Source organism: Pristis pectinata, chromosome 5 (genome assembly GCF_009764475.1).
Source record: "Pristis pectinata isolate sPriPec2 chromosome 5, sPriPec2.1.pri, whole genome shotgun sequence".
NCBI lineage: Eukaryota > Metazoa > Chordata > Chondrichthyes > Rhinopristiformes > Pristidae > Pristis > Pristis pectinata.
This window is the reverse complement of record NC_067409.1, coordinates 2,473,386-2,500,467: the sequence shown is the minus strand read 5'-3', so window position 1 is coordinate 2,500,467 and position 27,082 is coordinate 2,473,386. Positions and strand designations below refer to the sequence as shown.

The 27,082-nt window shown below is 48.6% G+C and overlaps 2 protein-coding genes across 3 annotated transcripts in view; both read right to left on the bottom strand.

Moving 5' to 3' along the window:
• The window catches only part of zftraf1 (zinc finger TRAF-type containing 1), a 130,231-nt gene extending 121,383 nt beyond the window's left edge, over window positions 1-8,848 (bottom strand). For both annotated transcript variants that reach the window (XM_052016816.1, XM_052016817.1), the window contains exon 1: window positions 8,309-8,848. In XM_052016816.1, coding sequence (XP_051872776.1) covers window positions 8,309-8,689 — 381 coding nt within the window. In that variant the 5' untranslated portion in view covers window positions 8,690-8,848. The remainder of the gene's footprint in view (window positions 1-8,308) is intronic.
• Window positions 8,849-20,015: 11,167 nt separating this feature from the next.
• On the bottom strand, window positions 20,016-27,082 carry LOC127570901 (transmembrane protein 276-like). Its single transcript, XM_052016819.1, has 3 exons — window positions 26,903-27,082; window positions 23,776-23,992; window positions 20,016-20,821 (listed from the first exon to the last, which is right to left on the bottom strand). Exons 2-3 carry the CDS (start codon window positions 23,878-23,880, stop codon window positions 20,315-20,317), a joined length of 612 nt encoding a protein of 203 aa, XP_051872779.1. The 5' UTR covers window positions 23,881-23,992; window positions 26,903-27,082; the 3' UTR covers window positions 20,016-20,314.

Genomic DNA, 27,082 nt, shown 5'->3' with positions numbered 1-27,082 from the left:
TCGTGGGATCCAGTTTAAGAGCCGCGAAGTAACGATGCAGCTTTACAAAACTCTGGCTAGACCACACTTAGAGTACTGTGTCCAGTTCTGGTCACCTCATTATAGGAAGGATGTGGAGGCATTGGAGAGGGTGCAGAGGAGATTTACCTGGATTAGAGTATGGATTATGAGGAGAGACTAAAGGAGCTAGGGCTTTACTCACTGGAGAGGAGGATGAGGGTAGACATGATAGAGGTATACAAAACATTAAGAGGAATAGATGGAGTGGACAGCCAGCGCCTCTTTCCCAGAGCACCAATGCTCAATACAAGAGGGCATGGCTTTAAGGTAATGGGTGGGAAGTTCAAGGGAGATATCAGAGGGAGGTTTTTCCACCAAGAGAGTGGTTGGGGCATGGAATGCGCTGCCTGGGGTGGTGGTGGAGGCTGATACGTTGGTCAAGTTCAAGAGATTGTTAGATAAGCATATGGAGGAATTTAAAATAGAGGGATATGTGGGAGGAAGGGGTTAGATAGTCTTAGATGTGGTTTGAAGGTTGGCACAACACAGTGGGCCGAAGGGCCTGTATTATGCTGTATTGTTCTATGGTTCTAAAACGCCAGTATAACCTGCAGGATCTCTTCAGTCGACTGTTTTGGTTGTGTATCCCATAACTGCTCATCACACAAACCAGTTTCTCTAATAACTTCCCTCAAACTCAAAAAATAGTTTACGGTTTTCATCTTTGTATTCACATGAAATTCATCATTTACATGTAACATTACATAGTTTGGTGATTAATTGTCCAGCTAAATTATTCACAATAAAAAAATTAACATGTAGGATGAGGTTAAATGGGTGATTGATGGTCAGCATAGACTTGGTGGGCTGAAGGGACTGTTTCTGTGCTGTATCCATGACCGAGATATTTGTTCGCACACGGCACGGTAGCATAGTGGTTAGCACAATGCTTTACAGCGCCAGCGACTCAGGTTCAAATCCGGCCACTATCTGTAAGGGGTTTGTACGTTCTCCCCGTTTCTGTGTGGGTTTCCTCCGGGTGCTCTGGTTTCCTCCCACATTCCAAAGACGTACGGATTAGGAAGTTATGGGCATGCTATGTTGGCGCCGGAAGTGTGGCGACACTTGCAGGCTGCCCCCCCAAAATCACTATGCAAAAAGATGTATTTCACTGTGTGTTTCGATGTACATGTGACTAATAAAGATCTTATCTTTTCTCCTTCACCTCCTACTTTAATGCAGGGATTTTGACAAACCATTTACGTGTCCACAACTAATATTGCTCAACTACTTCTTTGGTCCAAGGTAAACAACCCAGCTTCTTCTGTTTACACTCTGCTCTGGCGAGAATGATTTCAGTGACAGTGGTTGCTCCCCAACTTCTATTGCAAAAAGTTTTTTTTTTAAATTTGCCACAGTGAATTGTTTGTGACCTGGAATTCACGACTTCGAGTGGTAGAAACAGATTTATGAGTAACATTCAAAGGGGAATTTGATAAACACGAAAAGGAAACATTTACAGAGCTAATGGAGAAGAAGATGGAATTAATTGGAGAGCTCTTTCAAAGAGCTTGCTTGGATACTATGGCTGAAAGTACTCATGATGTGCTGTACCATTCGATCAGGTCCCTAGAGTAGGCCTTGGATCCATAACCAAGGTTGACACTGCAAACAGATTTTAGGTCAAATGCACAGTTCAACCAGATGAGGATTCACTCGGAGCAACGACCAAGGATTGTCACATGTTTGAGTAGGTTCTGAGGCAGTTCTGCATTTCCAATTGAAAAGACAAAAACAAATGGAGTTCCAGCTATTTGTAAACACTGGTATAGTCTCCTTCAGAACTCTATGACAGCTGTTTATTTCTTGGAAAACACCCAATCCAACTGCATTTTTAAAAATCAGTTTCTGGCATGATTTTAATATCCAACTTCAAAGGGCAAAGAAAGACTACAAATGCATTGCTTCTCAGTTTTGAAAGTAACCTCCCAAGAGTATGTCATTAAAGATGACGAAAATCAATTTGAATTACCTTACAAGGACTAGGCACATGGGTTCTAATAAAAAGGTATAACAGCAGAAGGCTCCTCTTCACAAAGTGATAGGACAGATGAGTTCCTGGAACAATGCTGCACTGGAGGGGCCGAATACTTTATACTCTGGACAGATGAACCAAATGACCTTCTTCATTTGTACTTAATCAGCTTGTGAGTTACCAAATCCCACCCAGACCTAAAGATGTGTCTCAGCAGCCCACGTCCTATGGATAGAAACATTGGCCAAAGCTTCATCTACTCTGCTATTCAACAATCCCTGCTGGTAAACACGCACTCAGATTTCCGGGAGGGCATAACTGACCTTACCCGCAATACCTCCCACATCCAATAAGCCCATCATCCAACATCTAGACTCCCAGCTACTGCGAGGCACAAGACCGAAATGTTATCCCATACCAGTCAGCAGCTTCAGAGTCTACAATGGATATAATAGAACAGTACAAAGGAACAGACCCTGTGGCCCACAATATCTGTACCTTGGGCTCAAGGCCTATTCAAGAGGACTGACCAAATGGTACAGCACATAACAAGGACTCTCAGCCACAGTATCCAAGCAAGCTTTGAAAGAGCTTTCCAATTAATTCCATTCCACCTCTTTCTCCATTAGCTCTGTAAATGTTTCCTTTCTGTGTGTTTATCAAATTCCCCTTTGAACACTGGTATTAAAACTGTTTCCACCACTAAGTAGTGAATTACAGGTCACAAACAATTCACTTGAGTCCAATTTAAAAGAAAGTCTTTTTGGAAGTTGGGGAACAACCAACTGCAAGTTGGCTCTGGCAAGAATGATTACAGCGACAGGCTTTAAACAGAAGAAACTGGGTTGTTTTACTTGGACCAAAGTAGTGGAGCGATATTAGTTGTGGACATGTAAATGGTCTGGCAAAATCCCTGTATTAAAAGTAGAAAGAGAAAGAAATCGATGCACAAGCAATATGATCAACTAATGAGTGTGTATTAATTGGACCAGGCAGCAGCTCACTGTGGTCATGCTGTTCTCCCTTCCACAAAGGGAAAAGACAGTATCAAAAACTGTAGTAAAGAACACAGAAACATTGAAATAAATGAAAGATCCACAAAGATCTTGCCAGAATAGAATATGGAAGCTCTCTTAAAGGCTGGGTTTTCTTCTGATCTGACGAAAGTCTTTAAAATGAAGTGGTTTTATCAACTGGACAGCGAGACCATCCCCATACAGTAGTGTGCAGAACAAAAGGCAATGAATGCATGGCAGTTAACAATAAATCCAGGATTCTTTCAAGTGGTGAGAACATAGAACTCTACAGCATTGGAATGGTTGAAACAGAAACCACTGATGTAGTTAAGAACAGGCTGGGCACAGATAGAAACAAAGTTGAAGGGTACAGGGAAGGAAGGGATAACTGGAGTTGAGGTGGCTCATGAAGTACAAACACGAAACATGAAAGGCCCACCTCCAGATGTAAATCTGATGTAATCCCATGATGAGCCCCAAATAAAACCTGGAGACACAAGAGACTGCAGATGCTGGAATCTTTAACCCAAAGGACTGAACACAAAAACCAAAGAGCAGTTGGTGACCATACAACAGCTTGAGTCTGCTGAGCAATTCGATATCAAGGCAGATCTGATCTTGGCCTTGGCTCCGTTTTCCTTCCCTCATAACCCTCGACTCCCCTACAGGTCGAGAACCTCAGCCTCAAGTGTATTTGTCATGCAGCCCCCACAGCTCTGGGATAAAAGAATCAATTGCCCAGTCTCCATTTTAAACTGGCAACCCCTAATTCTGGGACAAAGCCGCCCAATTCTGGATGGGCCCTCAAGGGAAGTCATCTCAGCACCTGCCTGTCAAGGCCCTTCAAGAGTCAGATTTGTTCAACAGATCACCTGTCATTTTTCCAAAATCTAATGAGCATAGGCCCAACCTGTTCAATTGCTCCTTATAGACAACCCTTCACTCAGGGAAGATTCTCTGAACTGCCTCCAAGGCAAGTACATTCCTCCTTAAATAAGGCAACTAAACAGTATTCCAGATGCCTTACCAATGCCCCTTATATCTGTAGCTAGACTTCAATTTTCGGAATCCAACCGCTGTGCAGTAACAATCAACATCCCAATTGCTCTACCTCTGTTTCAGGTACAAAAACCTGAAGATCCTTGTATGCCGCAGCATTTTGTAACCCACTTCTGCTCTAAGTGTATAAATTCATACTTTCCCACATTACAGTACCTCTGCCAAATACTGCCTAACCTACATCCTCTTTCAGCCTCTGCATCCTCCTCACAGCTTGTTGTCTCACCCATCTTTATATTATTCATACAAGATATTTGGTGCCTTCATCCAAGTCATTAATGAAATTATAAACAGTTGAGGCCAAAGCACTACCTGTGGCGCGCACACTAAACGTTCCAGCATTTTCCATCTGAACATACTATTAAAATATGAGAGAGCTATTTTTATATTACAATAAAGGAGCCCTATTCTACCAGCAGCTGCAAATAGTAACAGCTCTGATAGCATAGCGAACCACTCCCAAGAGACTGCATACCTTTCAGCTGTTGACGGTGGAAAACAACCGTTTGCTAAACAGAAAAGACTGTCTCTCAAGTCAGCCTGGAATAATCTGGTTTTAGCAATGCCACTTCTGGATTTATCCCAGCTTTCCTCTCCTACTCCTCTATTGTCCAGTACGAGGCCCAAAGATTTTCACATGGCAGTCGGCAAAAAATATTGCTCCACTGACACAGCTTGAAACTTACATCTAATTGATGCTCTGAATAAGTACATAACTACTATGGTACAATTACAAGTGACACTCACCACCTTTAATGATGAAAATTCTAGAGGTTTCAAAGCATGCAACATGGCTGAAGACAAGAAGGGTTAACCAGAGTAACAGTATGAAGGGGGGAAAAGGAATACCACAATCTGTGTTTACTAATAATATCAAATAGCACACAAAGGACATACATTAAAAATTAAATATGGTCCTGTTGTCCAGAATTACTCCTCTTATAATCCTCTAAACTTTATTTCCAGGAGAGGTGACCATTAAGCACATAACCACTTCAGACTATTACTAACAATGTGCTGTAGTCATACGAGCAGTGTCACATGAGCAGTAGTCACCACAAGATTTTGAATCAGCAGCACAGCTGTTTAAAATGTTTGAACATCTATAAAGTGATAATAGAGAAAGGATTTACAAAGGTGGCTTTAAGAAAGCAAGTTCCACTTGGTTGACATGCTTACCCTGCCTAAGCATCAGTTTTGCACTCAGTGGTCTAGTGGTTCCCCAGTCCAGCAATGCGTCAAATTCCAATCGTGCAAGATGATCAATGAGACAAGAATGTTGTATAAATCAGTTTTCTCTATTGCTGGCACTGATCAGAAAGTATTGTAACTGTACTTCCCAATTCAAGAGACCCCACTAAATGCCTGGTTGATCAAACACGAATTGTTGCTCTTGAAAGTTTGGCCACTGTGGATATCACAATCCGGCATTTTGTTGTGGTATTTTAAGGTGGATTTCATTTCACGATTTACTGTATTCACACCTGCACACTAGATGTCAAACACTTGCCAACATCAAGAATGAAAGGTCACTACTTACTTATTTTTTTTTACAGCAATGCAACAAAATAAGATTTTTATAATTAGTATCGCGTTTCAAATTCTTCTGCAATAGAAGATGAAAGATAAATGTGAAGGGTAGGAGGTACAGAATAGAAGATCCCCACCACAGACCATTATGGCAGCCAACTACTGAGAAATGCCTTTTCCCGATCTCTAGTTCTCATTGTTTTTACTACTGCTAAGCAGATGTCAAATAAATTCAGAAATGATCAGCTACAAGCTCAAGCAAACTTTGAGAAAGCAATTAATCCTCCAGTTTTTCATGACTCTACCTAGATTGTTTCAGCTCAGCCTCTGAAATGCCTTAATTACAGAATGGTATCTATATTTAGGGTGGGGTACCAGTATTTGTTTCTAATATAGTAAGTCATTTCTCCCTCCCAAAACCTTAGCAGACCTGGATGAATGTACAGCCCTGGGACCAGTTCCACAACTAGCTTAACCTTTTAAATACAGGATTGTCAGCTCCCTTACTAGTTACTGCAAATCACAAAAAGGGGTTTCTTTCAAAAAAAAATTACCTCTTTCAAATTAGTAAAATGATCCATGCAGTCCCATTCTTAAAATTGGAAAATCCGTAAGATATAGCAGCAGAATTAGGCCACTTAGCCCAACGAGTCTGTTCCACCAATCATGGCTGATTTTTTTTCTCGACCCCATTCTCTCCCTGTAACCCTTAACCCACTTACCAATCAAAAGCCCATCAGTTTCTGCCTTAAATACACCCAATGACTTGGCCTCCACAGCACTCTGTGGCAACGAATTCCACAGATTCGCCACACTCTGCCTGAAGAAATTCTTGCTCATTCAAGTTTTAAAGGGGCACCCCTTTATTCTGAGGCTGTGCCCTTGCATTCCAGACTCTCCTACTAATGGAAACATCCCCTCCACATCCACTTTATCCAGGCCTTTCAGTATCTGGTAGGTTTCAAGGAGATCTCCCCTCATCCTTCTGAACTCCATCGATTACAGGCCCAGAGCCAAATGCTCCTCATACGTTAAGCCTGTCATTCCCAGAGTCCTGAGAACAATTACTGTAACCTTGCTGAGATGGGACTTTGTAGCAACAGCACAATGATAGATACTGATAAGGGTTAATAATACGGCATAGAATGAACTGCTCAGAATGTCTGATGAGGTGCTGCCAGCCTGCGCGGGAACTGCTGCAGATAGGAACCAAGCTGTTCGCCATTGGTTTCTCTCAATTCAACCTCAGCCAAGAAACAACAGCTTCTTTGATTCATATTTCCTCTCAGTTAGGGGGAGGGGAGGGACCGAGTGAGGAGGATCAATTTATTCCTACTCAAAGATGGCCTAGTAAATTGAAATTAATTTTTAACTAATAAAATTGTAATGTTTTGTGCTTGTGACATCATTCTCAGCAGAGGATAGACTCTCCATCATCAGAACCCACCCCACAAATCAATGCCTAAACGCAGAGCTGCTGTGCAGATAGACAAGTAGAGAAACTGCAGCCGTGTTTAATGTGGGATTACGCAGACGTCACATTACAGTGACTGCACTCTAACCCCAACATGTTTTATTAATACAAATGGATCTCCTACCACAGAGAGAGAAAAGAGACACCCATCATACTGAAAATCCACTCAAATTCAAAACTATTTTTATTTGGATTGAATATTTGAGGACTGCAAGTGAGACAGCACAAGATCAAGAATTACAGGCAAGGTTATAAACCTTGAAGTATCAGTTTACAGCTGAAATATTCTGGTCTTTTCAACCATCCCACCACTAATGTGATTAAATATAACTTGCATCCAATACTTTAAATTAAAGGCTTAAGCCCACAGAATTGACCATTTACCACGCTAGGATCTGGTCCTAGTGTCATGACCACAAGCTGTACGTAAAACATATGAAGCCACACCTTGCGTGCCAAGAAATAGACTGCATTTCATAGCATCTGCAAGAAAAATTAACCCAACAACCCCACTACATTGCGTCGAGAATAGTATTAACATGATTAGGCTTTTCTGACATTTCCTGTACTGTGGTGCATTTACACAAATACATATTATATTCTACCTCTTCAGTAGAAAACAGATGCAAGAACTGAAAATCATTGTCAATCCGTCGCCTTTGATAGAAATGTTAATTAACATCCCAGCCTTCCCCACCCGCCCCTTACATCCTTAGACAATACAATGCACCAGAATTCAAATACTGTACCGACACTGCATCTACATAACAATACATCTTCAAACACACTAGTTTTGTTTTACATACAGACGACTCGTTATGTGACTACATTTTAACATGTGATTACATCAATCACATCTATAAAACATAATATCACATGGGTACACACAATTAAGACAGGCTCACATAAGCTATAATGCCAAATGATCTTTTACAGTGCTCTGTGAAGTGTTGTATTCCCATGATGACAATATTTTATATCTAATATGTATTAAATAACACACATATATATATTTTTAAGATAAAAATAAGGTTGGGTACCTGATCAGTCCAGTCAGATGGCACAGCCTGTCCTTCTACATGAGTATAACGGGGCTAAAATGGTGCATGGAGGATGTAGCTGCTATGTGAGGAGATGGTTAAGTGTGGCTGGGAGGTGGCGGCGGCGCTGCGGGCGCCGGCCCGGGTGGTGTACCTGGTAGACGGACGCCTTGGGCAGGTCCAGGCAGACGGTGCAGCACAGCACCGAGTACAGCCTCTCCTCCAGCTTGTTCTCACTCGCCGCCTTGGCGCCGCCCGCCGAGCCCGCCGCCGCCGAGCCCGAAGCCGAGCCGCCGGCCGACTCGGCCTCCAGCCGGGCCCGTTTCTTCGAGCTCGGCCCTTCCTCCAGCTGCGGCCGGTTGGTCTCCTGCGCCGGGTTGGAGGCGGTGTTGTGGTGGAGGGAGTCGGGCGGGCCCGAGGCCGCCGCCGCCGCCGCCGCCATCATCATCGCCCCGCCGCCGCCGCCGCCGCCGCCTCCTCCTCCGGCCGCCGAGGAAGCGGCGGGCGCCGGTTCCCGCTCCTCCACCGCCGACATGCTCGGATCGACCTCTCCTCCCTAATTCGCCGTGCACGACGCCGTCTCGCCGCGGCGCTCGGGGTCTCGGTGGATTTTCTGAGGTAAACCGCCCGCCCCGCGCCCCCACTGACGAGCCGCCGACCGGGGCCAAGCTCCCGCTCAGCCCGCCATCTTTGTTTTTCTCCTTCTCTTCGCCCCCTCCTTCTGTGACGCACGCCGCGCCCGGCCCGCCAATGGCGCGCCGCCTTGCTCCCGGCCCGCCAATCACGGCCGGCCGTAGCCCCCCCAGAGAGGGGAGGGAAGAGGCTGGGAAGAACCCACGGCCGGCGCTGCCGTCCTCTGATTGGGTGCTTCCTTCCCACGGTTGTGGTTGGTGGAGCAAAGGGGGGCTGACGTCATCGAAATCTTACCTTCAATTTGTTTTCATTCATTAATAAATGATGGGAGCCTTTGCAAAATTTCCTTTTGCAATCTCCTTGAAAAGAACAGGGATGCATTAAACGAACCTTTCACATTGGTACATATCTTGGGTAACACATGATGCAAAGGACAAGTGGCGTTATCACAGTTTTCTAAAGATTCAAGGTAACTGACCTTAACTGCAACAGGTAGACCACTTTGGATACTGCTGGGTGGGATGACCTACCAGGGGAAAGCCACAGTGACCAGGCCTCTGCCACTGAGCCTGGTCGTGTGGCGCAGAAGAGGAGGGAGGAGAAGAGGAGAGCGGTGGTGATAGGGGATTCCATAGTAAGGGGAGGCAGACAGGAGATTGTGTGGATGTGAAAGAGTCTCCCGCATGGTATGTTGCCTCCCTGGTGCCAGGGTCAGGGACGTCTCGGATCGGGTCCACAGCATTTCTGAAGAGGGAGGCCAAACAGCCAGAGGTCATGGTACATATTGGTACCAATGACATAGGTAGGAATAGAGATGAGGCCCTGAAGAGGGAATATAGGGAGCTAGGTTGGAAGCTGAAAAGCAGGACCACGAGGGTAGTAATCTCTGGATTGCTGCCTGTGCCACGTGCCAGTGAGGGTAAGAATAGGTTGATTTGGCAGATGAATGCGTGGCTGAGGAGTTGGTGCAGGGGGCAGGGTTTCAGATCTGTTGATCATTGGGATCTCTTCTGGGGAAGGTACAACCTGTACAAAAGGGGCGGGTTACACCTGAACTGGAGGGGGACCAATATGCTCACAGGCAGGTTAGCTAGAACTGTTGCGGAGGGTTTAAACTAGTTTGGAAGGGGAGTGGGAAGCCAAGTGATAGGTGCATTTAGTGTACAAGTAGATGCAGAGTGTAGAAAGACATTGAGGAAGGATAGGCAGTTGAAAGGGCAAAATTGCAGTCAGTTGGATGGGCTGAAGTGTGTCTACTTTAATGCGAGAAGTATCAGGAACAAGGCTGATGAACTGAGAGCGTGGGTAAGTACATGGAACTTAATGTGGTGGCCATTACAGAGACTTGGCTGTCACAAGGGCAGGAATGGCCGCTGGATATTCTGGGGTTTAGATGTTTCAAAAGGGACAGGGATGGAGGTAAAAGAGGTGGGGGAGTGGCTTTGCTGATCAGGGACAGTGTCATAGCTGTAGAAAGGGAGGACGTCCTGGAGGGATCGTCCATGGAGTCAATGTGGGTGAAGTCAGAAACAGGAAGGGAGCGATCACTCTACTGGGAGTATTCTACAGACCCCCCAATAGCAGCAGAGACGCTGAGGAGCAGATCAGGAGGCAGATTGTGGAGAAGTGCAAAAATAACAGGGTTGTTGTCATGGATGACTTCAACTTCCCTAATGTTGATTGGCACCTCCTCGGTTTAAAGGGGATGGATGGGGCGGAGTTTATTTGGCGTGTACAGGAAGGATTCCTGACACAGTATGTGGACAGGCCGACTAGAGGAGAGGCCCTACTGGACCTGGTACTGGGCAATGAGCCTGATCAGGTTTCAGATCTCTTGGTGGGAGAGCATTTTGGAGACAGTGACCATAACTCCTTGACCTTTACCAGAGCTTTGGAGAGGGATAGGAGCAGACGATATGGGAAAGTATTTAATTGGGGGAGATGGAATTAAGATGCTATTCGGCAGGAACTTGGGAGCATAAATTGGGAACAGATGTTCTTGGGGAAGTGCACAGAGGAAATGTGGAGGTTGTTTAGGGAGTACTTGCATGGGGTTCTGTATAGGTTTGTCCTACTGAGGCAGGGTAAGGATGGTAGAGTGAAGGAACCGTAGTTGATGAGAGATGTAGAATATCTTGTCAAGAGGAAGAAAGAAGCTTACCTGAGGTTTAGAAAGCAAGGATCAGACAGCGCCCTGGAGAGTTACAAGGTAGCCAGGGGGGAGCTTAAGAATGGACTTAGGAGAGCTAGAAGGGGGCATGAGAAGGCCTTGGCGAGTAGGACCAAGGAAAACTCCAAGGCGTTCTACACGTATGTGAAGAATAGGAGGATGACTAGAGTGAGGGTAGGACCGATCAGGGAAAAAAGAGGAAGCATGTGCCTGGAGTCGGAAGAGGTAGAGGAGGTCCTTAATAAATACTTTGCTTCAGTATTCACCAGAGAGAGTGATCTTGATGTGTGTGAGGATGGCGTACAACAGGCTGACACACTAGGGCATGTCGACATGAGGAAAGAGGATGTGCTGGAACTTTTGAAAAACATTAGGATAGATAAGTCACCGAAGCCGGATGGGATATATCCAAGGTTATTACGGGAAGTGAGGGAAGAGATTGCTGCGCCCTTGGCAATGATCTTTGCATCCTCACTGGCCACAGGAGTAGTGCCAGATGATTGGAGGGTGGCAAATGTTATTCTTTTGTTCAAGAAAGGGAGTAGGGAAAATCCTGGGAATTACAGACCAGTGAGTCGTACTTCAGTGGTGGGCAAATTACTGGAGAAGATTCTTAAAGACAGGATTTATGGGCATTTGGAGAAGTATAGGTTGATTTGGGACAGTCAGCATGGCTTTGTGAGGGGCAGGTCGTGCCTCACGAGCCTGATTGAATTCTTTGAGGATGTGACAAAGCACATTGATGAAGGTAGAGCAGTGGATGTGGTGTACATGGATTTTAGTAAGGTGTTTGATAAGGTTCCTCACGGAAGGCTCATTCAGAAAGTCAGGAGGCATGGGATCCAGGGAAACTTGGCTGTGTGGACTCAGAATTGGCTCACTCATAGAAGACAGAGGGTGGTTGTAGATGGAGTGTATTCTCCCTGGAGGTCAGTGACCAGTGGTGTTCTGCAGGGATCTGTTCTGGGACCCCTGCTCTTTGTGATTTTTATAAATGACTTGGATGAGGATGTGGAAGGGTGGGTTAGTAAGTTTGCAGATGACATGAAAGTTGGTGGTGTTGTGGATAGTGTAGAAGGTTGCTGTAGGTTACAACAGAACATTGATAGGATGCAGAGCTGGGCTGAGAAGTGGCAGATGGAGTTCAACCCGGAAAAGTTTGAAGTGATTCACTTTGGAAGATTGAACTTGAAGGCAGAATACAAGGTTAATGGCAGGACTTAGCAGTGTGGAGGAGCAGAGGGATCTTGGGGTCCAAGTCCATAGATCCCTCGAGGTTGCCGTGCAGGTTGATAGGGTTGTTAAGAAGGCGTATGGTGTGTTGGCCTTCATTTGTCGGGGTATTGAGTTCAAGAGCTGCGAGGTAATGTTACAGGTCTATATAAAACTCTGGTTAGACCACACTTGGAGTATTGTGTTCAGTTCTGGTTGCCTCATTATAGGAAGGATGTGGAAACTTTAGAGAGGGTGCAGAGGAGATTTACCAGGATGCTGCCTGGATTGGAGAGCATGTCTTATGAGGATAGGTTGAGCGAGCTAGGGCTTTTCTCTTTAGAGAGAAGGAGGATGAGAGGTGACTTGATAGAGGTGTACAAGATGATAAGAGGCATAGATCGAGTGAACAGTCAGGGTGAAAATGGCTAACACGAGGGGACATTTTAAGGTGATTGGAGGAAGGTATAAGGGGGATGTCAGGGGTAAGTTTTTTTACACAGAGAGTGGTGGGTGCGTGCAACGCACTGCCGGCAGAGGTTGTGGGGGCAGATACATTAGGGACATTTAAGAGACTCTTAGATAGCCAGAGAAACAAAGGACTGCAGATGCTGGAATCTAGATGAAAAACACGATGATGCTGGAGGAACTCAGCAGGCCAGGCAGCATCCGCGGAGAAAAGCAGGCGGTCAACGTTTCGGGTCAGGACCCTTCTTCGAGATTGAAGATAGGAAAAGGGGAAGCTCAATATATAGGAGGGAAAAGCAGAGCAGTGATAGGTGGACAGAAGAGGGGAGGTGGGGTGGGCACAGGGTGGTGATAGGTAGATGCAGGTAAGAGATAGTGATAGACAGGTGTGGGGGAGGAGGGGAGAGCAGATCCACTGGGGGAGGGGTCAGAGGGAAGGAGAGAGAGGGAAAAAAAGGGGGTAGAAAAAGTTAGGCTCGGAAAGGGAAGAGGAGGAGAAGCATGGGGGGTTTACTTAAAGTGGGAGAATTCAATATTCATGTCATTAGGCTGCAAAGTTCCAAGACTGAAAATGAGGTGCCACATGAACGATAGAGAAATGGGGGGCTATGTGGGAGGGAAGGGTTAGATAGATCTTAGAGCAGGATAAAATGTCGGCACAACATTGTGGGCTGAAGGGCCTGTGCTGTAGTGTTCTGTGTTCCCTGATTTTTTTGTACGCTGCACCTCTATTTATGAATCCCGGGATCCTGTGTACCTGACTATCAGATGCCCCGCTACTTTCAAGGATTTCTGCACATAATTCACCCAGATCACTCTATTACGGTGCACGGTAGTGTAGCGGTTAGCATAACGCTATTACAGCGCCAGGGACCGGGGTTCAATTCCGGCCGCTGTCTGTAAGGAGTTTGTATGTTCTCCCCGTGTCTGCGTGGGTTTCCTCCAGGTGCTCTGGTTTCCTCCCACATTCCAAAGACGTACGGGTTACGAAGTTGTGGGCATGCTATGTTGGCGCTGGAAGCATGGCGATATTTGCGGGCTGCCCCCAGAACACTCTACGCAAAAAGATGCATTTCACTGTGTTTCGATGTACATGCGACTAATAAAGAAATCTTATCTTATCTTATAGAACTGTGCTATATAGGCTTTTGTTCTTACTCTTTCTGCCAAAACATTTCACTTCATACTTCTTTATCTGTCACTTGCCTGCTCATTCTGACAGCCTTTGTCCTCTGGCAGTTCATCACAATTTCCCAGTACAATCAAATAGCGGGTGTTGCTCAGTCTAAGTCCTGGAACCTCCTCCCCAAAAGTATTGAGGTGCTATCCCAGTCCAGATGAAAGGTCTCGACCTGAAACGTCGACTGTACATTTCTCTCCCTAGGTGCTGCCTGACCCGCTGAGTTCCTCCAGTGCCTTAATGTGTCACTCCAGATTTCCAGCATCTGTTTCTGGGGAGGGGCTCTCTTCATCGGGACTGCGGTGAGTCGAGGTGGATAGGAAATCTCTTAGAGGTACATGGGCCAAATGCAAGGAAACGGGACTAGCTCAAGTGCACAACTTGGTCAGCATGGATGAGTTGGGCCACAGGGCCTGTTTCCGTGCTGTATAAGTCTATGACTCTAAGGTGACTGCACACCACTGTCTTCCCGTGTGCAGTTAGACTTGGGCAATAAGGGTGGCCTCTGTCCTCTTGCGGTCTATTACTATACTTCTCGTTCTTTACCAAGTATTGTCATTTGCAAACTTTGAGATTTTACTCTGTACACCCACATCCGAATCACTGATATCACCATCCTGAATACATCAAATGGATAGACCTGCAACATTTTAAATGCACAGCCAGCGGTTGTAAAGGAAATAAAAGATACACAATAGGCCAGAGTAAAACACGGATATCTCAGAGGAACTGCAGGTCACAGAGGGAGAGATGTGAGGGGTTTGAATCAGGCCTGAGAATTTTAACATTAATATAATGCTTAACTGGAATCCAATGTATAGCAGCACACACAAGAGTTATGGACGGAACTGGACAGAGAGCAAGTTAGCATTAGCCCAGCAGAGTTTTAGTCAAGGTGAGATGCATGGAGGGTGAAGGCCAGGAGAATGTGGGAATGGTTGAGTTTGGATGTGACATTGGTGCAGATGAGAATTTCAGCAGCAGTTAACTTGAAGCAGAAAGTCAGATGTGTTATTGGAGCTGGAAAAATGGTCTTGTTGGTGCAGAAGATCTTCTGAAATGATGGCATGCTAAATATTCTAGGAAGGATCTGGGCGAGGTAGATTGGGATCAGCTGTTAGAGAGGAAAGCAACATCGGATGTGGGAGGAGTTTGAAAGCGAGATAGCAATCAGCATGTCCCTGTAGGGTAAGAGGTTCAAGGCATGCTACTTTGAAGAAGTTTTCCTCCTCTCTCTGACAGGAGTTCTGTGAGACTCTCTCTCACTGCTCCCCCTCTGTGGTTTCTACTGTTCTCCTGCTCTTCAACCACGTTCTTACCGAGACTTGCTACTACAGCTTCCTTCTCTGTGTGTCCTACGAGATCAAGTTCTGGTGGGACACAGACTAAATGGCAGGGAGCATAGGAGCATTGATATACAGAAGGACCCTGGGGTGCAAGTCCATAGGTCCCTGAAAGTGACGATACAGGTGGATAGAGTAGTGAAAAGGGCAATTGCCTTCACAGGCCAAAGCACAGTGTAAGAGTTGAGATGCCATGTTACGGTTGTACAACACATTGATTAGACTGCACTGCGAGTATTGTGTACAGTTCTGGTCACCACACTACAGGGCATGGTAGCTATTGAGAGAGTGCAGAAGAGATTCACCAGGAAGTTGCCTGGAGTGGAGAGTTGTAATTATCAGAAGAATGGAGGCCTGTGACCAGTGGTGTGCCGCAGGGATCGGAGCTGGGTCCACTGCTGTTTGTCATCTATATTGAAGATTTGGATGAGAATGTAGTGCATAGTTTGTTTGTTTGTGGATGACACCAGAATTGGTGGTATAGTGGACAGTGAAGAAGATTGTCTAAGGTTACAACAGGATCTAGATCATCTGGGCAAGTGGGCCAAGGAATAGCAGGATGGAATTTAATTTGGACAAGAGCGAACTGATGTAATTTGGAGAGTTAAACCAGGGCAGGACTTACACAGTTAATGGCAGTGCCATGGGGAGTGTGATACCTAGGGGTGACCTTATAGAGGTTTATAAAATCACGAGGGGCAAAGGTGAATATTCAGTCTTTTTCCCAGGGTAGGGGAGGGTAAGACAAGAGGGCACAGGTTTAAGGTGAGCAGGGAAAGATTTAAAGGGGACCTGAGGGGCAACTTTTTCCACACACGTACGTGGAACGAGCTGCCAGAGAAAGAGGTAGAGGTGGGTACAATGACAATGTTTAAAAGCCACTTGGACAGGTACAGGGATGGGAAAGCTTTAGAGAGATATGGGCCATATGCTGGCAACTGAACTAGTTCAGGTAGGCAACTTTGTTGGCATGGATGAGTTGGGCTGCAGAGCCTGTTTCTGTGCTGTATTACTGTATGATTTTAAGGGAAGATTGGCTGGATTTATTCTCACTGAAACATAGGAGGCTGAGGGCTGATGTTATAGGGGTTTAAAAAATTATGAGCAGCATAGATAGGATAGGCAGAGTCATTTTCCAAGGCAGGGGAGTCTAGAACTAGAGAGCACAGCTTTAAGGTGAGAGGGGAGAAACTTAAAGGCGGTCTGAGGGGCAAGTTTTCCCACACAGTGGGTGGTGGGTATATGGAAGGGGTGGTAGAGACAGATACAATTACAACATTTAAAAGATGTGTAGAATATACAGGCCTAATGTGGGCAAATGGGATTAGTGTAGACATCACAGTTGGCATGGATGCAATGGGGCGTAAGGGCCTGTTTTTGTGCTGTACATTCCTATGGTTTTATGATATCAGTTTCATACAATCAGTAGCAGGAGCAACGATTCCACCATTTCTTACTTAGCAAGTTTTATTACAAATAACTATTTTCCACAAAACCTGAGATGATGATGACTCTGCAGCTGGAGGTTTGGTGGTGAACTCTGATCACTTTTTAACGCTGAGATAATCACAGTCTTTGGATTATATACATTTTTCAATAATTTTAAACTTAAAATAGCACCGTCAGATTACAACTTTAAACCCATAAATTATATCTTGTTTGTACTGTTATGACTTTAATTTCCCCCTTTTAAATCAACAGCTTTCTACTGTACATTCCTGAAGGCATTGATTGCAGGTTATAAGATCAAGTCCCACACAAAGACTGGAGCATGCAATGCCGACCGGCACTCCACTGCTGGGACTGAGAGAACACTGTCCTGGGAGGTGCCTTCAACCTGATCAGATATTAAAACAAAACTAGAAAAATCAAAAACCTGCAGAAGCTGGAAATCCAAAGCAAAAGCAGAAAATGCTGGAAACACTCAGCAGGTCAGGCAGCTTCTGAGGAAGGAGAAACAGGTAACATTTCAGGTTCACAGTTCGGACAAATAGTTGGACCCGAAACATATACAGGCAGTCCCCAGGTTAGGACAGGGTTCTGTTTTTGAGAACTCTTTGTAACCTGAACTGTTCGTAAGTCAGAAGTGTGGGAGAGGACCATGGAAACAGCTGTGATGGGAGAGCGAGCAGGTAGGGGAAGAGCGGCTGCCAGCCGCCCTCGCTGACTCAGTGACTGAGCGAGTCTGCTCCCTGCTCCCAGCTCCGCTCGGTTCCACCCAGCCCCTGATTGTTGCAGTTGGGGGTGGGGGTTGTGGGGAGAGAAGGCACACAGAAATACCCTGTTTCTACACACCAGAAGATGCCTGCAACCCCACAGCAGCTGGCAAGTCCATCCCACCAGTCTCCCAAACGCTTGTTTGTACATACAGGGTGTCCACAAGTCAGACGTTTGTAAGCCAGGGAGGACCTGTAACTGTTTCTGCTTCCACAGGTGCTGCCTGACCTGCTGAGTTTTTCCAGCATTTTCAGCTTTTGATCACAAGGAGACTGTCTGCTTGCTCCCTGCTGTGTGTAAAATCTCCCTAATCATTGGTTTGAAAAAGAGCAGATCAGTTATGTCCTAGACCAATGCCAATACCAAAAACCTGCATCTCAAAAAAACAAGGTTAAAGTGATCGTTACTGTTTGGTGTGCATAAATTGGCTGCTATATTTTCTCCTGAGAAGTACCTCATTTCTGGTGGAGAACTTTGGACCACTCTAAGGCCACGAAGATCTCTTTCTTGTAGCACAAGTGGTGGAGGTTCTGTGGGCAGAGGTCAGCCTGCGTGTCACACACTTTGATTGCTTCAGTGAGATTTCCCCTGACTGAGGCACCCTCTAGTGTTCAACCAACAACAGAAATGTTAAGAAGCTGAAAGCTCAAGTGAGCATTGAAAATAGAGAAAAGATAGCTTAATGATTTGATTGAGACCTTATTTTTTACTTACCTTTCGGTTCTGACACGAGTCACCCAATACAAGAGGGTGCCAGAGCGTGGCGACTCATTGCAAGCTGCTCTCTACAGATCTATTCATTACCCTTACATTCTACACCTTTAAACTTAAATTCTATGTCACTTACTAATAACGTTCTTTTAAATCTTCTTACAGGGCTGGAGATCTTCCAACCTCCAGGAACGACTGTGAAGCGGACCCGACTCCTGGACCCAGAAGGAAACAACTAGCGAGGCCTAAGACGGGCCTGTCCACGTGGAAGCCTTTGCAGGGCGAAGAGACGTCCCCATGGAGGTAAGACTATTGAACGGTTCCCTTATACGATGAGATGGACTCTCACGATCTACCTTGTTGTGACCTTGCACCTTATTGCACTGCACTTTCTCTGTAGCTGTGACACTTTACTCTGTACTGCTACTGTTTTTACCTGTACTACGTCAATGCACTCTGTGCTGACTCAATGTAACTGCACTGTGTAATGAATTGACCTGTATGATCGGTTTGCAAGACAAGTTTTTCACTGTACCTCAGTACAAGTGACAATAATAATAAACTAAACCAAACCAACCACAGCTTTAAGGTGTGAAGGGGGGGAAGTTTAAAGATATGCAGGATAAGTTTTTATTTCCCGCACAGGGAGTGGGGGGTGCCTGGAATGGCTGCCAGAGGTGGTAGTGGAAGTAGAGACAACAATGAGCTTTTAGAGAGGCAGGTGAATGCAGGGAAGGGAGGGATATGGATCATGTGCAGGCAGAAGGGATTAGTTTACTTTGGCAATGAGTTCCGCACAGACATTGTGGGCCGAAGAGCCTTTTCCTGTGCTACGGGGTAGGTTTTATACAGAATAAGGTCCCACAACATTATTCCATTAAACACTCCGAGGGCATGCTGAGCACAGGCCCAACATTTCGCACCATCTGCAAAACCAAGCTACTGGAGGAACTCAGCGGGTCAGGCAGCATCTGTGGAGGCGGAGGGACAGTCAGTGTTTCAGGCCAACACCCTGCATCAAGACACAAAGAGAAATTGCGGACCATGGAACAATTGGAAAAGCGGGACCAGGAGCTGTGGGAAAGGAAAGGGACAGAAGGTACCCAGACACGGCAGCAACTTTTACATCGTGTCCCGACCCTGGAGAATGTCAGAAAGGTCAAAGTTAAACTCGAGTTTATTGTCAGATGCACAAGTCCATATGTGCACTGGCACAATGAAAAACTTCCTTGCAGCAGCATCACAGGCACAGAGCATCAGATAAGCAGCATTCACAAGAACAACATAATTTAGCAACATAAATTATACAAGACACAATTAGAACAAAAAAAATAAAGTCCATTGTAGTGCAAGTGGTCATGGTGTTGCTGTACTGAGATGGTGATTAGCATTGTGCAGGTTGGTTCAAGAACTGAATGGTTGTCTGACAACCGACAGTGAATCTGCACTGTTCTAACCTAGCAGCTCACACCACTGGGACCCAAAGAAAGAAAACACTCTGTCTTCACCTCTCGTTGTCTTGGTGAAGCAGCCAGCATAATCAAAGACCCCACCCACCCGGGACATTCTCTCTTCTCTCCTCTTCCATCGGGTAGAAGATACAGGAGCCTGAGGGCACGTACCACCAGACTTAAGGACAGCTTCTACCCCACTGCGATAAGACTATTGAATGGTTCCCTTATACAATGAGATGGACTCTGACCCCACAATCTACCTTGTTGTGACCTTGCACCTTATTGCACTGCACTTTCTCTGTAGCTGTGACACTTTACTCTGTACTGTTATTGTTTTTACCTGTACTACATCAATGCACTCTGTACTAACCCAATGTAACTGCACTGTGTAATGAATTGACCTGTACGATCGGTTTGCAAGACAAGTTTTTCACTGTACGTCGGTACAAGTGACAATAATAAACCAATACCAATACCAAACAGAACTTTATTGAGGATTGAAACATTTAAGTCTTGGTGTCCTAATGATCCTAAAATAAATCCAGTTCAATAATCCCAATGAGTTAATTAATCTGCAGGCAGGGGACGATGAGAGTCCACTTCATGGATGTCCCGGTCACTTGCTTCCCTGCTGACACACCGACTCTCCGTCGACTTGCTTGTCCAAGTGTTGGAGCCCAGACGGCAGAGATCAAGTCGTCCACAACATCCTGTGTCAGGCTGGTGAGGTCGGGATCTGGAGGCTGCTCCACAACTTGTGACGAGGAGAGGGTCACGCTGGCTCTGCGGTGTGCTGTGCGCTCAGTGCCCGCTGCAGTGCTACAATGCCGGCGGTCAGCAGCAAGCTGTGGACACAGGGGCCCCTCAGGCAGGATGGCCCGGCAGGCCAGAGCTCGGTGGCCGTGACAGACAGCAGGGTGACCAGGCTGCCGGCCACCCCCCACGCATTGGCGGTGAAGAGGCTGACGGTCAGGACGGAGAGCAGAGCGGCGGCCACGGCAGCTCTGACCGCCGGTCCCTGCCCGCCGCTGGCCAGCGGGTCCGAGCAGGCGGCGGCCAGGATGCCGCCGGCCACCACTGAGTTGGCGGCCAGCAGGTCGCGATTGGTCCAGTGGAAGCCGAAGGAGACGAGGGGCAGCCCGAGGACGGCGGCCAGCCAGCCAGCCTCCCGCTGGCTCCGGGCGAGGAGAGGCGCCGCCTCCCCACTACAGGAGTGGATGGCGCCCAGGGCCCCCGCGCACGCCTGCAGAAGGAAGCCCGCGGCCGAGCCCAGGTTCACCTGAGGAGCAACACACAGAGAGTGAGGAAGCCCGGGGGGCACTCGCACCACAGCCACATCACCCCTGCCCTTCCTCAACCACGTCCCAAAGGGTTACTCAGGGCACCGACAGCTGCTCAGGAGTAACACTCTGATCCACAGAGGGATGTCGGGCTCCACAGCTCCCTACAAGTGGCTGCACCAGCAGACAGGGTGGTGAGGAAGGTGTACGGCACGCTTGCCTCCATTGGTCAGGGCACTGAGTACGAGTAAAGCAGAGTAGGGCGTCTCCAACAAGAGTAAAGTCGTCACACTGCAGCTGTATAAAATCTTGGCTGGGCTGCATTTGGAGCAGTGTGTGCAGTTCTGGTCGCTCTATTACAGGAGGGGTGTGGAGGCTTTGGAGAGGGTGCTGCCTGGATTAAGGGCATGAGCTATAAGGAGAGGTTGGACAAACTTGTGTTGTTTTCTCTGGAGCGGGGGAGGCTGAGGGGAGACCTGACGGAGGTTTATAACATTATGAGAGGCCATAGGTAGGGTAGAGAGTCAGAATCTTCTTCCCCATGATAGGAATGACAAATACTAGAGGGCATAGGGTTAAAGTAAGAGGGGAAGGTTTAAAGGGGAGTGCAAGGTAAGATTTGTTTAGACACAGGGAGTGATGGGTGCCTGGAAGGGGCTGCAGGGGTGTTGGGGGTAGTAGATACAACTGTGGTGTTCAAGAGGCTTTCAGACAGACACATGAATATGCGGGAAATGGACGGATGTGGATCACGTGCAGGCGGAAGGGATTTAGTTTAATTTGGCATCGTGTATGGCACAGACATGGTGGGCCGAAGGGCCTGTTCCTGTGCTGTACTGTTCTGTGTTGGTCACTCAGCTGCTCGTGCCTGCCCCATCATTCAATCCCTTCATGGTTGATCTACCCAAGGACTCAGCTCCTCTTCTGTGCCCGTTCCCCATGGCCCTCAATTCCCTGATCTTTCAAAAATTTATCTACCTCCATCTTAAATACCCTCAGTGATCTGGCCTCTGAAATTCCCTGGTATAGGAGGGACTGTGTCAGCATGGATTGAAAGCTGGCTGTCAGGTAGAAAACAGAGATGGAGTGAATGGGTCCTATTCAGGCCGGAAGGCTGGAGCTAGCAGAGAACCCCAGGGATCGGTTCTTGACCCACAACTGTTCACTATTTACATTAGTGACCTGGAGGGAATAGTATGCAAGTTTTTCAATTTGCCGATGACATAAAAATAGGTGGAAGGGGACATTGTGATCCTCAACGGGATAGAGAAAAATCAGGTGAAACCCTGGCAAATGGAGCTTAATGTGGGGTCATGGACCACGGTAAGAGGAATCAAAATGTGGATTATTATCTAAATGTAGAAAGACTGCAAATGGGTGAAGTTCAGAGTGATCTGGGTGTTCTAGTGTATGAATCGCAAAAGCTAGCAGGCAGGTCCAACAGGTAGAAGGCAAATAATATTTCTGTCCTTATTGAAAAAGGGTTTAAGAATAGGGAGGTTTTGTTACCAGTTGTACAGGGTGTTGGTGAGGCCTCCCCTGGACTACTACGCATAGTTTTGTTCCCTTACCTAAAAAAAAGCATTGGAGGCAGTCCAAAGGAGATTCCCCAGGATAATTCCTGGGATGAGAGGGTTGCCCTATCAGGAGAAGCTGGACTGGGTCTGTACTCCTTGGACTTCAGAAGAATGAAGGGTAACTCTATTCAAACATAAAATCCTGAGGGGCTATGACAGGATAGATGTTGGGATGTTTTCACCAATGAGAGAGTCACAAACAAGGCGACACAGCTACAAAGTAAGGGGCCAGTCATTTAAAAGAGGTGTGTAGAAATTTCTTCTCTCGGGGGGGGGTGAATCCCTGGAACTCTCTGTCCCCGAGGGTGGCGGGGGCCGGATCACTACATATATTTAAGGTGCAGAAAGATCAAGGAAGTGAGGGTTATGGGGAACTGGCACAGAAGAGGAATTGAGACCAGCATAGATCAGCCATGATCACATTGAATGGTGGGGCAGGTTTGAGGGGTCGAGTGGCCTCCTCCTGCTCCTACTTTCTTATGTCCTTGGAATAGAAAATTCCAAAAATTGACCACCCTCTGCAAAAAGAAATTTCTACACACCTTCATTTTAAATAACCAGCCCCCTTATCTTGTAATTCTGTTCCCTCATTCGTGCCTCTCCCACTGGTGGAAACGTCTCCACATCCACCGTCAAGCCCCCTCAGGATCTTGTGTGTCTCAATAAGATCACCCGTCATTCTTCTAAACTCCAAAGAATTCAGACCCAAACTGTTCAGCCTCTCTTCATAGAACATCCACCTCCATCTCTCAATTTCTCTTGGGGTTCATAACTCTATTCCAGACACCCAAACAAGTTACCCAGTAGTAACCAGAGGTCACAAATACAGATCTAGTGAAGCAAATTCTTATTGAACGTTCCTCTCTCTCCCTGACAGTCCCACCCCTCTCTGGGTGAACAAGTTTCCCTTGAATTTCCTGTTGGATCTATTTGGGACAGTCTTCCTCCTGGAGCCCCCAACTCTGGATTCTCAATCAGTGACAGCTGGTAGATCCACTAGCTCCCAGGGGTCGATCCTGACCTCTAATGTCCATGTGGAGTTTGCATGTTCTCCCTGAGACCGTGTGGGTTTTGCTCTGGTTTCCTCCCACACTCCAAAGACATGTGGTTTGGTAGGATGATTAGCTGCTGTAAATTGCCCCTTGTGTGTAGCTGAGTGAGAACTTGGGGGGAATTGATGGGAACAGGAGGAGAATTAAAAGTAATGGGATTGGTGTAAATGTGTGGTCGATGGTTGACATGGACTCAGTGAGGCAAGGGGCCTGTTTCTGTGCTGTGTGACTCTATGAAGGAGCTTCAGCACATCAACCCCATTCTGAGCTCAATCAGACACACCTGAAGGGGGTAACGTCCTGGTCCGCACTGCATGGACTCACCTTAAGAGCACGACGAAATGCCACCAGAGACACGGTGAACAGCAGGAAACTAGTGGTCGCGAAGCTCCAGTCCCTCTCCTGGGGCACCAGCCTCTGTGGCCCCATCTCTGACCAATTATAAAGTTAGTAGTCTGGAAATGGGAGGGCCTTGGTTCACAACCAGCTGAAACATCCTAGTGCAGCAGCCCAAGGACTGCACTTCTGATCACCAACCACCCTGGAAATACAACGCCAGTCTCAGTAAGTGTTCACGGAACTACCAGATTGTGCTAAAGACCATCTGGTTCACTAATCTCCTCCAGGGAAGGAAATTCAGCACAGAAACAGGACCTTCAGCCCAACTCATCCATGCCAACCAAGATATCTATCTGAGCATGTCCCATTTGCCTGCATTTGGCCCATATCCCTCTAAACCTTTCCTGTCATCACACTGATGCAGTGATCATGAAAGAGCATCAGTGTCTTTCTTAGACATCAGAAGATTCGGCACGTCCACAAAGATTCTCTCAAACTTCCACAGATGCGCTACAGAAAGTACCCTCACAGGTTGTATCTCAGCCTGATATGGCAATTGCTCTGTTCTGGGCCAACGGAACCTGCAGAGAGCAGTAAACACTGCCCCATCCATCACAGGCTCTCACTTCCTTCCATCCTGTCCCTCTTCACAGTACGTTGCTTCAGGAAGGCTGACGGTATCATCAAGGAAGCCTGCCCCCCTAGCTATTCCTCTTTCTCTCTTCTACCTTCTGGGAGAAGATACAGGAGTTTGAAAGCCCCGACATCCAGACTCAAGAACAGCTCCTTCCCCACTGCTGTCAGACCCCTGAACCAATCACTAACTCCCCCTCTCTCAGTTATTCTGTTATTGTCCTTCAGCATTTCTTTTTGCACGACTTCAGACTGCACTACAATCTTTGCCCCACTCTGTTGTTTTGTGTTCGTTGCTGTATTTATTACCATGCATACAGCTTACTCTGTGAGCTTCATGCGACCCTCCCTGTACCCTGCTGTATATGACAATAAAATAATCTGAATCTGTGTCCATGTACCTGTTCAAATGTCACTTTAACCTTGTAATTGTACTTGCCTGCACATCTTCCTCTGGCAGCTCAGTCCATATGTCCACCATCTTCTGTGAAACATTTGTGCCTTAGGTCCCCTTTAAATCTTTCACTTCTCACCTTAAACCCATTCCCTCTGGCTATTCACCTTATCAATGCCCCTCATGATTTTATACACCTCCATAAGGTCACCCCTCAGCCTCCCACACTCCAAGGAAAACAGTCCCAGCCGATCCAGTCTCTCCTTACAACTCATGCCCTCTGTACCTCTGCATCGGGGAGTAGCTCGTACACCCCGTCTCTCAGTCTGTAGCCTGATCGGTTGAGGAACTTGGTGTATTTTAAATGTGATGAGTGTTCCTTCCTCCACCAGCCACTCCCCCTCCTCCACCCCCTCACCCCTCCTCCTCCCCTCCCTCCTCCTCCCATTCCCACCCCTCTCCTCCTGCCCACTACCCTCCCTCCTCCTCCCCCCCACTCCCTCCTCCTCCCCTTCACCCTCCCACCTCATCACCCTCCTTCCTCCCCCTCCCTCCTCCTCCCCTTCACCCTCCCACCTCATCACCCTCCTTCCTCCCCCTCCCTCCTCCTCCCCTTCACCCTCCCACCTCATCACCCTCCTTCCTCCCCCTCCTCCTTCATCCTCCTCCTCCCCCTCCCCCTCCTCCTCCCTCCTCCTCCCCCCTCCCTCCCCCACCTCCCCCACTCCCTCCCCCTCCTCCTCCTCCCCCTCCCCCCATTCCATCCTCCTCCTCCTCTCCTTCCCTTCACCCACCTCATCACCCTGCTCCCTCCCCCCCTCCCTCCCTCTCCCCCTCCCCCCTCTCCCCCCTCCCTCTCCCCCCTCCCTCCTCCTCCCCTTCACCCTCCCACCTCATCACCCTCCTTCCTCCCCCTCCCTCCTCCTCCCCTTCACCCTCCCACCTCATCACCCTCCTTCCTCCCCCTCCTCCTTCATCCTCCTCCTCCCCCTCCCCCCTCCTCCTCCCCCCTCCCTCCCCCTCCTCCTCCCCCCTCCCTCCCCCTCCTCCTCCCCCTCCCTCCCCTTCACCTCCCTCCCCCTCCCTCCCCTTCACCTCCCCTTCACCTCCCTCCCCCTCCCTCCCCTTCACCTCCCTCCCCCTCACCTCCCTCCCCCTCCCTCCCCTTCACCTCCCTCCCCCTCCCTCCCCTTCACCTCCCTCCCTCCCCCTCCCTCCCCTTCACCTCCCTCCCTCCCCCTCCCTCCCCTTCACCTCCCTCCCCCTCCCTCCCCTTCACCTCCCTCCCCCTCCCTCCCCTTCACCTCCCTCCCTCCCCCTCCCTCCCCTTCACCCCCTCCCTCCCCCTCCCTCCCCTTCACCTCCCTCCCTCCCCCTCCCTCCCTCCCCCTCCCTCCCCCTCCCTCCCCTTCACCTCCCTCCCCTCCCCCCCCCCCTCCCCTCCCCTCCCCCCCCTCCCCCCCCCCCCCCCTCCCCCCCCCTCCCCCCCCCCCTCCCCCCCCTCCCCCTCCCCCCCCTCCCCCCCCCCTCCCCCCCCTCCCCCTCCCCCTCCCCCCCCTCCCCCTCCCCCTCCCTCCCCTTCCCCCTCCCCTCCCCCCCCTCCCCTTCCCCCTCCCTCCCCTTCCCCCTCCCTCCCCTTCACCTCCCTCCCCCCCCTTCACCTCCCTCCCCCCCCCTTCACCTCCCTCCCCCCCCCTTCACCTCCCTCCCCCTCCCTCCCTCCCTCCCTCCCCCTCCCTCCCTCCCTCCCTCCCCCTCCCTCCCTCCCTCCCCTTCACCTCCCCCTCCCTCCCTCCCTCCCTCCCCCTCCCTCCCTCCCTCCCCTTCACCTCCCCCTCCCTCCCCTTCACCTCCCCCTCCCTCCCCTTCACCTCCCCCTCCCTCCCCTTCACCTCCCTCCCCCTCCCTCCCCCTCCCTCCCCCTCCCTCCCTACTCCACCAGCACCACCGCCCCCCTCCCCGCCGGGCAGTGAAGAGGACCCCCCCCCCCCCCCCGGGTCCAGCCCCGGCGCCAGGTCCAAGGGGCAGGAAATGCTCCCGTTGCCATGGAGACCGCCGCTCCCGCCAACCCCTCCAGGCCTTTACCTGAAGCGGCCGCCGGTCCCCCGCGTCCTGTCCGCCCGAGCCCGAGGCCGAAGCCGCTTCTCCGCCGGCCTCCCGGCCCGAGCTCCGCCCCCGGGCCCGGCCCGGCCCGGCCTCCGACTCCTCCCCCCGGGCCCGGCCCGGCCCGGCCCGGCCCGGCCGCCCTCCCCACCACCAGCTCCG

Coding starts and splice junctions, on each gene's coding strand:
- LOC127570901 (XM_052016819.1), bottom strand. CDS start 23,880: ATGGGGCCACAGAGGCTGGTGCCCCAGGAGAGGGACTGGAGCTTCGCG. Junction 20,822..23,775: donor CATTTCGTCGTGCTCTTAAG/GTGAGTCCATGC, acceptor GTTGCTCCTCAG/GTGAACCTGGGCTCGGCCGC.